The sequence below is a fragment of the Cyprinodon tularosa genome, unplaced genomic scaffold, assembly GCF_016077235.1.
Source record: "Cyprinodon tularosa strain WSP-4 unplaced genomic scaffold, ASM1607723v1 ctg445, whole genome shotgun sequence".
Taxonomy (NCBI): domain Eukaryota; kingdom Metazoa; phylum Chordata; class Actinopteri; order Cyprinodontiformes; family Cyprinodontidae; genus Cyprinodon; species Cyprinodon tularosa.
This window is the reverse complement of record NW_024039169.1, coordinates 83,110-94,227: the sequence shown is the minus strand read 5'-3', so window position 1 is coordinate 94,227 and position 11,118 is coordinate 83,110. Positions and strand designations below refer to the sequence as shown.

General features: G+C 36.6%; 1 protein-coding gene across 1 annotated transcript; it reads left to right on the top strand.

The window, feature by feature from the left end:
• The first annotated feature begins 377 nt into the window (after positions 1 to 377).
• LOC119793219 (E3 ubiquitin-protein ligase TRIM17-like) lies at positions 378 to 8,314 on the top strand. Its single transcript, XM_038300280.1, has 7 exons — positions 378 to 530; positions 2,397 to 2,985; positions 3,097 to 3,192; positions 3,267 to 3,500; positions 6,449 to 6,596; positions 6,684 to 6,710; positions 6,792 to 8,314. The coding sequence occupies exons 2-7, from the start codon at positions 2,407 to 2,409 to the stop codon at positions 7,355 to 7,357; spliced, it is 1,650 nt and encodes a 549-aa protein (XP_038156208.1). The 5' UTR covers positions 378 to 530; positions 2,397 to 2,406; the 3' UTR covers positions 7,358 to 8,314.
• The last annotated feature ends 2,804 nt before the right edge of the window (positions 8,315 to 11,118 follow it).

Genomic DNA, 11,118 nt, shown 5'->3' with positions numbered 1-11,118 from the left:
CTTGTTAGTTAGTTGCAACAACCCTATCAGGAGGAGTGTGTCCTGCATGTCAATGACTTAACGCATTTAGCCGGTTTTCCTTATAGAAACCTTTTTCCCAAACTGATCGAAGGATCTGAATCAATTGTCTCTGTAAATTGTCTTGAGCTGATGTATTGTGAATTGGTGCTATATAAATAAACTTAACTGTATTAAAATATATGTATATGTGGCATGATAACTGATGACTTTTTTCATCAAGAAAAGAGAGATATAAAGCAACATTTTTTTCAAGATGACAGATATCTTTCTAATTTGTATCCTCAAACTTAAAAAGCAGTTATAAGTTTTATTTGTTTCAGGGGTTTTTTTTAAGCTTGTGAACTGACCACACCCACAAAGTGCTAAAGGCTGAGCCTCCTTTTCAGTTTCAGTGGCTTTGTTTCACTGGAGGAGATGAACTCTGAAACACTTTCTTATGGCTTTAATCCTACATGTAAAATATTCCGGAAAACACTGGAGTTTATTGCATAGGATGTGATACAGCTGCGGTGAGTTGTTTTTGGAGGGATCTGGTTATTTCTGTTGCTTTAAAATCATTATAAGCGATGTAACAAAATAATAAAATGTTTTACCCCATTCCGGTGGATATGACTCACTGGGCGTGCCAGAGTTAGATTCCTTGTTTGCCTTTAGGCAGATTCCAAACATTTAACTGACTTTGTGTCTATTACTTTATGTTCTGCTATGTAACTGTGTATCATGGAGGACTGTCTAGTCTTAAATTAAAACACACGCTGCATTTTTAAATACCAAATACTTAAAAACAAAAGCTGTAAACCATGTATCTAATTCAAAGATCACACCGGGTCAAAAACACATTGCAAAATTATTTGTCAGTTACCAATTTATTATTTTAATATCAAACTAATTACCATTTTCTAAAATTTGCAGTAATAAAAAATTTAATTCAGCGAAGTTTATTTGTAGTTATTTTTGGGTCTTTCTTTAACTTACAGCAGATTTTCTATTATGAGTTGAAACATGCACTTTTATGCATGACTGTAAAGTTGCAAAGAAAATAATTGCTGCATAGGTCATTGATTGATGTGTGAAAAGTTACCAGTTTAGCTTCTTTTCCAGTTAACGGAAGTGGTTAGTTTTTATATACAATTCTGACATCAGACATAACTTTTTCATTCACTCTTTATACACGACTCAGCGCTAAGTTTAATTAGGGACCATTTTTCTTCATCCTGCCTTATTCTATCTCTATTCGCCCACTCTGCAGTATTTGTTAATTCAATCTCTATCTCAATCTCATCTGGTCTCTTCCTATTTAGCTGTGACTCAATCCTGGAGAGAAATATCAGCTGTGCTGCTGCCATCAAGACCTTTGTTTATGGATATTGGAGATTGGCCTTTTTTTCAGTGTAGTCCTGTTACTCTGACTGTGACTAACAAGATGTTCTCTTTTCATGTTCTGTCATGGGGGTTGGGTCGTCTCTCACCTGCCTGGTTATGAATTTACTGGACGCTGCCGCCTGTGGAGCTTTTGACAGTTACCTTTTGTATCTCTGCTTCTTTCTGTATCTCTACTTGTGTTTCCTTGAACCCCAGTCGGCCTCGGCAGATGGCTGCCCACTCTAAGCCTGGTTCTGTTGGAAGTTTCTAACTGTTAAAAGGGAGTTTTCCTCTCCACTGTCGCTACAAGCATGCTTGGTGTGAGGTATTGATTTTGAGTCAATGACTCAAAGTAATCAGCTGGTTATTCTTGGATAGAAAACTTTGAGCCAATCTGACTGTATTATCTCCCTGAATTGTCTCCATAAAGTGCCCTGAGATGAGGTGTTTGAGAACTTGCATTATATGAATAAACTGAATTGAATTTAAATGAATTATTATGCAACTCGTGAAATAATCTTCAGCATCCTTTTCCACACATATTTCCTTTTTCTGCTGTTTATTTGTAGTGGATAGAAGTTACCATATATATATATATATATATATATATATATATATATATATATATATATATATATATATATATATATATATATATATATATATATATATACATACCTGAAAACATTTCTTTTTTTTAACTATTGAGCTTATCTTCAATGATCAGGCAAACATATTGACCAGCCTTATTCTAGTTCTGGTGTCTTTTTTCACCTGCTGACCTACTGAAGGTATGTTTTTTTCTGGCTTTCACTCCAATTGCTTAAAGTTGCTGCCACTATTGTTGATTAAGGTTTGATATGACCATTGCCCATTACATTTTTAACAATTTTTTAGGGAGAACTGAGGAGCTCTGACTAACAGAGCAATGTTATGGCTCCTCTTGGTCATGCTACAGATAATGCATATTCTGTAAAAAAGTTGGTAATAAGAATTTCTTTTCCCTCCTTCAGAGATCATATAATGTCTACTAACAGCATCCTGGACACTTTACCAGAGGAACATTTCCGTTGTTCTATCTGTCTCGACCTCTTCACAGAGCCAGTCACCACACCTTGTGGTCATAACTTCTGTAGGACCTGCCTCACTCAGCAATGGAGAGATGGCGAGTTTTATCAGTGTCCAAAGTGTAACAAACGATTCTTTATGAAACCAGAGTTTTCCACGAATGAAGTAATTGCAGAAATGTCAGTCCAAATAAAGAGAAGAAAAATCGAAGCACTTGAAAGTGTCAACACACCGTGGCAGGTGAAATGTGACGTGTGCACAGATGTAAAGTTCAAGGCCTCCAAATCGTGCCTTGTGTGTCTGACTTCATACTGCGATGGACACCTGGAGCCTCACCAGCGGGTCCCTGGCCTGATGAGACACAAGTTAGTAGACCCTGTGGAGAACCTGGAGGAGAAGGTTTGTGAAAAGCATGCAAGGATCCTGGAGTTTTTCTGCAGAAAGGAACGAGTGTGTATTTGTCTGCTGTGCTGTGAAGTGGAACACAGAGACCATGAGACAGTTCCTGTTGAAGAGGAAGGGGAACTGCAGAAAGTGAGATAATTTATATTGTGCACTTTGACTTCACAATGTTGTCAAACCACAGAGCTTGATAATATGCATTTTGTTCAGTTATATTGATTATCTTACAATTGTATATTCCAGGAAAACATTGAATCCAACCAAGCAAAAATCAAGCTGATGATTAATGAAAGACTGGAAAAGATAGAGGAATTTCAAAAATCCTCAAAAATGAGCAAAGTGAGCTTTTAAAAAAGCATTATTTGAGGAAAATTGCTTAAATCCGTGGTAATAACAAAACTATCTTTCAATAGGTGAACGCAGACAATGAAACTGAGGATGCAGAGAAACTTTTCGGCAATCTGGTGTTTAGAGTGCAAGATGTTCAAAGGACAGTGAAAGAATATATTGATAAAAAACTTCAAAAATCCAATGTAAAAGTCCAAGGGTTGATTGAGAAGCTAGAAGAGGAGGTTGCATCTTTGAAGACGAAACACGACAAGCTAGAGGAGCTTTCACAAAATGAAGATCACCTTCAACTTGTGCAGGTTAGTGAGTCTGCAAAGCGTTACACCTTCTCCTACAGCAAATTATTTAGGAATGATTTGATAAATGTCAACTGAAAGATTTACAGTAGGCCCAAGGAGGCACATAATGATCAGGGAAGGTTCCTGTAGAAAGTGTTGGCAAAAGGGAATGACATTCAGCACAGTTCTTTGAGCTGACTGGGTACCTGCCTCCCATTTCAAATTTTTACCCAATCGCAGCAGCAGTTGCAGCTTGATTTTGTTTCAAAACTAGTGGAGTTAACTGATGAATCAAACTTTCACCAATCTGATTGGGGGGAGATGCGCAACCATCTTCGGAACCAAAAGGTAAAAATAGGCATTGTCTGTATCCGAATGTCCACCCTGATCACTATATAGGGCACTATATATATTGGTTAAGCCATTTTATGTGAGTGTCCAAACATCCAGTGGAAGAAAAAGTAGAGGACTCGAAATTTCCCAAAATGCACCTTGAAAAGTAGTGATCATCCATGGTCACTCGACAAGCAGATATATCCCAGAATGCATTTGCATGCATGCTTAGCGAGGAGAGCTCTCCTCCAGTATGGGATTTGTTTTCACAGCGGCCCGCTGTCACTACCCGACAGCAGCGACAAATAACAAAAATGGTGCAGGCACAGTGCTTGGGGCAGATTTACGTCACCAACAGGGAGTGAAAAACAATCATCTGTCTTAACGGTCAGTTAACTGTGTTCACCATAAAGTCCACTATATAGCTCCTGCTCTATATATTGATTGAGGGATCCAGGTGTTAGGGCGGATGTTCAGACACAACCATCATTTTCTTGTTTTCAAAATGAAATAGAGGATATTCCAGCTAAAACGGGCATGATGTTTTTTTTTGCTTTAGCCTTAAACCTCTGGTTGACCACATACAAGTCATTGCATTTCATTAATTCGAAACATTTATGATTTGTGATTATTGATACATTTACTTTGTATTAAGACTACAGTCCCCATTTGAACATGGTTAAAATTTGGAAAACATATCTCAGTTGGAAAGGCAATCATGACAGTTATGGAGTTCTAGTACTGTATTCACCAAAGAGATTTGTACTGCTACTGTTCCTCTCCTGGACAACCTATCATAATAAACCCCTAAGTAATTTTTTCTTAACGAATCTCAGGTATCTGGACTTGAACCGTCATTTTCAGGTGTAGAGTGGAGGAAAACCAACTGCAATATTCTTTTGGACAGCTTATCAGCAGTAGATGGATGTCCTTTATCGCAGCACACACTGTCATGCATGCGCTCCTGTTCAAAGTGTGGCTCAGTATTTATTGCGTTTTAGATTGCAAATTCTTGACAACCAAGATTATCACAGAGACCAATAGGATCGCAATAAATGGGTTTCTAATTAGGCTGTAACCTTGGCATCAAAACAGCCTGTGATTTAAAAAAAAATCTAATTCCTATAGGACCAATCGATGCCTTGTATGTTGTCGGCATATTGAATTTATTTCCTGCACCAGAAAATAAAATATGCTGCTACCAATAATTAAACACATGCTTTGTCCATGTAGATCACAGGTAGGAATCAGTAGTCTATTGGCAGTAATTTGCAGTAAACTGATATAAATTATGTAAAACAAAAGGTAGAAGGGTAGTTAATGGTCTGGGAGCAGAACCCAGCACTGCAATGTGGAGGCCCTCCAAATGTTTATTGACCTACATGGCAATCGTATAACCACCCAGAACACCTTCTGAGTTTTCCACAGTTGAGCAGGACTCTGATGATACATAACAATGTAGTCCTCTCTAGTGTGAAGTTGTCTTACATTTCTAACAATGTTAGAACTATTGTTTTTCATATATTCTATCTTAGTCCTTTAGTTCTTCAACTCATCCTACGAGTTCTAATTACATATGAAGAACCTTAATTTGAGAGAAAATAAACAAAAGCTTTTCCAATTTTTACATAAAGACTCATTTTGGTACAGGATGCAATGAGTTATTGAATGAGTTACTTACATGTTGTAATGTGTTATGATTTACATGGGAGTCTGCGGATTTAAAATGTTATTTCCCATGAGCTCCGATCCGTAGTGTCTCCCAGTAATTTCATCGATTTTTCAATGAAAGAGAAAAGTAAGCTTATGGGGGATAGAAATGTCACAGCATCTGGCAATACAGTTACCTTTCTACACACTCATGGATGTAAATCTGCTATTATTCATTTACATTTTTAGTTTTTTTGTGAAATTACAACTTATAATAAAGCTTTTTTTATTGCAAGTTCAAGTTTAGTAGCTGTGGTCACTTTTCTTTGTGGCACCCTCCAATTACTCTTAGATCAGTGGTTCCCAACCCTGGTCCTCAGGGACCCCAACTCTACATGTTTTAGATATGTTATGTTAATCATCCATTCTTTTCTGGTGTGTTGCTACAAAGGAACACCTAAAACATACAGGACAGGGGTCCCTGAGGAACAGGATTGGGAGCAACTGTTGTCCTGTGATACACAGATAAAACAAATATCTTCCCATTTTTCAATTTGATGTTGGCAAGTATCTTTATGTGAAATCTTTGAACACAAATCTTTAAAAATATAAAAAATGTGGTCTTATGTTTGAGCAAACCCCATCTCTGATAGTTTTAGTAAAACGGTCTGTAGTGTTTTAAAATGTCAATAACTGTCATGATTTTTCTAAGGCTTGGTGGTGGAACAGAGAAACACAAAAGACAAGACAAACAGACGAACACAAAAACTGGGATCCTGACAATAACTAAATGTGGCCAGCAAAGAAAAACAGCAAAAAGTTCTACTCTGCTAATATTTTATTTTATATTTTGTTATAAAGTAACAAGAGATATATACCTATATGCTTGGGAAATAATCATCTCAATTCTCAGCAAATCAGCCTTATCAATGTTTTACTGTCTGTTTAAATTCCATTCATTCCATGATTACCTTGAATCTTCTCAGACTTTGCAGGCTCTGGACACCATGTCAGCAGGCAAAGACTGGTCCAAGACCAAGGTTTACCCTGACCTGTACATTCAAACAATGAGGCGAGCAATGGATAATCTTGTGAACATTTTCCAAAAAGAACAAACAACACTGACAAACATGGGTAAAAATAAATGATGTGCATATTTAGTTGTTTTCTACTAAAAAAATGAAATTCTTTTAAACTGTGTTTATGTTTGACCCCTCTTAGAACTGACCAGAATGAAAGAATACAAAGGTCAGATAATTTTAAGTTTACTTTTATTTATTGCTGTTTGCTAAATATTTTTGATAAGACCTTCTGTCTCATTTTTCACAGAATCAGTAACATTTGATGAATCCACTGCTGGGGTTGGCCTCATAATAACAGACTTTGGAAAACGACTTAAGTACTCAAAAACTGCAAGGTCATCAACACCGTCTTCGAACTCACAAAGGTTTCGTCTGCCAATGGTTTTTGGGATGAATGGCTTCACCTCTGGTCGTCACTACTGGGAGGTCCAGGTGGGCCTGAGGAACGACTGGGATATTGGTGTGGCCCTGGAAACAATCGATAGGTCAGACGATGATGTGAGAAAAGACAAGGGATTTTATTCTATCGGAAAATCTGGTTTTGATTATGAGGTTAACGAAAAACCCCGTAAAGTTCTCCATCTTAGTCCCAGGCCAAGACACGTGGGGGTGTTTTTAGACTATGAGGCGGGTCGAGTGTCATTCTTTGATTTGAACAAGAAGTTGCATATTCATTCTTTCAAAAAAGAGTCTTTCACAGGAAAGCTTTTCCCATATTTTTACCTGTACAGTGGTGCAAAGAGGTCTGAGCCTTTGGTTCTCCATTTTATGCAAGATCCAGGATACTTGCTGACTCTTATTCAACCTATTTGATGTGGTAAAAAAAAGCAAAAAACCAACTGAATAAATCCTCTAGTGAGATTCTCAATTAATTTTCTGTAATAAGAGATTTAAAAATGCAAATACAGTAACAACGACAGTCCGTCATATTAGTTAAGATCAGTAGAAAGAGAAAATTTTTTGTCTTACTGTACATATTTTTGGTTTGGTGCACTTTGGTGCTACCAGAGAAATTAGCTTTTGTGACACCCAGTCAACGTCCTACTGCTGGACATCAAAAATGAAGTCTTCTTAATCAAACTGTTGGACAGAAGATAACATCATTGCTGAATTAATCTCTTTGTTTCTTTGTTGTGATTTGCTTTAAATCATATTTTAATTTAATTGAAGCTGAAGAATTAACTGAATTTTTAGCTTCTTTTTGCATTACATAGCAGTAAATGTTGTTTTATAAAGTAGCTGCCATTCAAAATGGCCCTTCCAAGTCAAAAGCCAGCCCAATGGCAGCCGGATGGCAGTAAAATCCCCTCCAACTTCCAGCCACTAGCCTTCTCCTGGGCGTGCATATTTGTTTACTGTATTTTTTTACAGGGTCTGACCAGGAGGTACTATTCTTTAGATCTTAATATCCACAAATCCTGACAGAAAGAATATTTTAGTACAAATTTTGAAGGCATTGTAGGGGACTAGCCTAGGACTAGCCAAGGGCTCATCAAGGAAAGTGCAATTTTGAATGGCTGCTACTGAAAGGCTTTCTTTCCTGCTGGTCCCTGAACTGACTAAACCGAAAGGAAAAAATGTACTTATAATGATTTTAGATGTGAGGTTAAGCAAGTGCAGCATAAGGACCTATCCTTTTTGCATGTTTTCAAAGCCCTGTGTTCAATTAGCTGGAGTTTATATTCAACACACCACAAATGTTTTTTTAATAATTTTGCAATTTTCCACTCTGTGGTAGAATATTATTGCATGTTTAATTTGAAATTTAGTTTGGATTTTCAACAAAAACCAAAAACAACAACCTTTACTTGAGTTTCGTTTCAGTCAACTGTTGTGACCTGACCACACCCACTATGTGCCAGAAGCTGACTCTGCTGTTCACTTTTTGGTAGATCTGGTTCCTTGGCAAAGATGTAGTGCTTCTAGTTCCTTATTGGTAGCTTTTATCCTGCAGGTCAGTGTATGTTAACATCACTGGATTGACAGGATACAACAGAACAATCCAAACTGAGGTGAGTTTTTCAGAGTTTGTTTAGCATCATTAACATAATATCATATTATTATCAGAAATATTATATATAATTTTAGATTGATATGAAGGTGACTCACTGGGCGTGTGTGAGTTGGCACTCTGCTGTGCCCTCAGGTGATTGCAAACACCTATCTCCCTTTTCGCTCTATGCTTCTAAAAAAAAATACACCTACTCCTTAGATGTTTTAAAAGCACTTAAATGCAGCATAATTCATCTAAAACAATGATAGCTCTTTATAGCCGTAATTTTTGGTAAAGGCTTAATATTTTTCTTTGAGAATAAGAAAATTATCATTTTGTAAATTTTGTAATATATACCCCTCACACACACATTTTTTTTCCACATTCCCCTGGTCAGACTGTGAGAAAATGGTTCAGCTACCAATAGCACTATTGTTGTGCTGCTAAAGAAAACTAAAGGAAAGAATAAAGATATCTTGCAGAAAAATCTTGATGTGATCTTTTTATTCAGTTTTTTAAAAGAAATTACTTGGATGCAGTCTTTAGTTTCAGAAAATCTTGCAGAACAGGGAATATCATTAGGTTGACTGACAGTGGATAAGGAGACACCTCAGTTTGAACTGAAACCTTTTATGCTGTTGGTTATGGTATTATTCTTTGAATCAAGCTATAATTTTACAGGTTTTAAAAGATTTTTCTACTCATATCTCTTAGAATTTTTCTTGACACTATTAATCATCATGGCAGAAATGCATTGTGGTGTATGTCAAAAGTGCATGTTTCTTTTGTATTGGTTTTTTTCATGCAGAACACCTTGGGGCCTGCAGTGATGATCCTTTTCAACTAATGTAGTGGTACATGGTGCAAGCACCATGTAAATCCTTTTTTTGACAGCAAAGTCAAGTAATTATAATTAGACTACCAAACTAAAAAAGAAAAATGAGAGCAACAAACATGGCAACACAGACCAGGGGAAACATGCTGCAAGTTGCAAAAACAAATACAAGTTAAGAGTTAAGATGCAATCAGAGAAACAGACAGCAGCAAAGTAGAAACAGCTGTTAACCCAAAACCTGCTGAAAATACATAAACTATGTATTGTATAAAGGTACTTGGCACCGTACAGTGGTGAATATTATTATACTAGAAGTATGTGAATAGTTCCATCTAAAATTAATAAAAATTGTTTTTTGAATGGTTATTGAGTCAAATATTTGGCGGATAATGTTTGGTTTATTGAAAGGTTTTATCTATACCTGTGTAAATGGGTTTGGCTTACATTTAATGACAGATTCTAACATATCTGCAGTGTTGGGGATTATAAATCTGATACAGTACTGCTGTTGAAGCTCCATGAAAATGTTAAATAAATAAATATAAAAAACAGCAATGAGAACTTCGGTATTAATTCTTTTCCTGCTTTGTGTCAACTCTCACGGTGGCTAGGCGACAGAGCATATGGGTGGTGAAAGCCACGGAAGGTTGGACCTGTTTGAATGCACAGCCAAAACTATTCTGGTGTCCTTATTTTCACAAACCTCAAAGGATCCAGTCCAGGTAGACCGGGTCCTTTGAGGATTCAGCCTTTGAAAACTAACACACCCTTAGTGATGAAGAAATATTCAGAGGAAAACTTACTTTTGAGTTCTACCATTTGATGTCCTGTGGACGGCATTCAGTTTATGATTTTGCCAAGGGTCTCGCCCATAGATATTCATTCATAGTATTATCTATGTTCTGATCCCATATGAGTTGATGAACATCATAAGCTGGTGAACATCTCTCCCTGGTGGCCTGGAGCACTTGCATCATACTGTAAGGTGCTGCTTTGGAGCATTTCTTAACATGAAGGTGTTTTATGGGTTGTTACTGTTGTAGTTTTATTCGCAAGGGTGTGAAGAGTTCTGTGTCTGAATCTCAATTTGCGTGTGTATAGTAGGATTTGAAAATGTGTGAGATTTGTATGTCTGTATAAGAATCTGACACACAACTTTCCGCACACATATGCAAATAATATTGCAACCTTAAAGCCCCCATATGTTTTTGCTACTTAAACTGTCCTGTTTTTTGTGCAGTTGTGGGTAATTTATGTGTCATTTTCTTTTTTGTGTGCATTTGCCAGTCTACCTTTTGAATTTCAAAACCTCAAAAGATGAAACCATGTATTTATAAAGCATTTGTACCCTTCGTCAATCGTAAATTATACCTAGTAGACCATTAAAAAAAATAAATTCTACAAAAATACCATCTTGGCCAAAGTATTTTATTCTAAGTTCAAGAGAAGCACCAACAACCCTACAGTTGTAGGTAACAGGCTTTGAAGTTCTGACAATAACTCACTCACCTGATAAAAAAAATAAATAAATAAAAGCACATCATATAGAGTTAGGTTGGGCCAAATGTAAAAGTGTTCAAATCGCTATTCGCAACTCCAACAAATGGCGATGGAAGATATGTTTGTGCAGGTGACTTTGTGGGTAAATATCAGCACCCCTTCTAAACCACTGGTAATATTGTTAAAGCTCAATAAGGTAAACATGTTTGTTATTCATTTGTTTATCTGAATAAACAAAATCGAATA

Excerpts from the sequence above, each read along its gene's own strand:
- LOC119793219 (XM_038300280.1), top strand. The coding sequence starts at position 2,407 with ATGTCTACTAACAGCATCCTGGACACTTTACCAGAGGAACATTTCCGT. Across the intron at positions 3,501-6,448 it reads ATCACCTTCAACTTGTGCAG|ACTTTGCAGGCTCTGGACAC; the intron begins GTTAGTGAGTCT and ends GAATCTTCTCAG. Across the intron at positions 6,711-6,791 it reads CAGAATGAAAGAATACAAAG|AATCAGTAACATTTGATGAA; the intron begins GTCAGATAATTT and ends CATTTTTCACAG.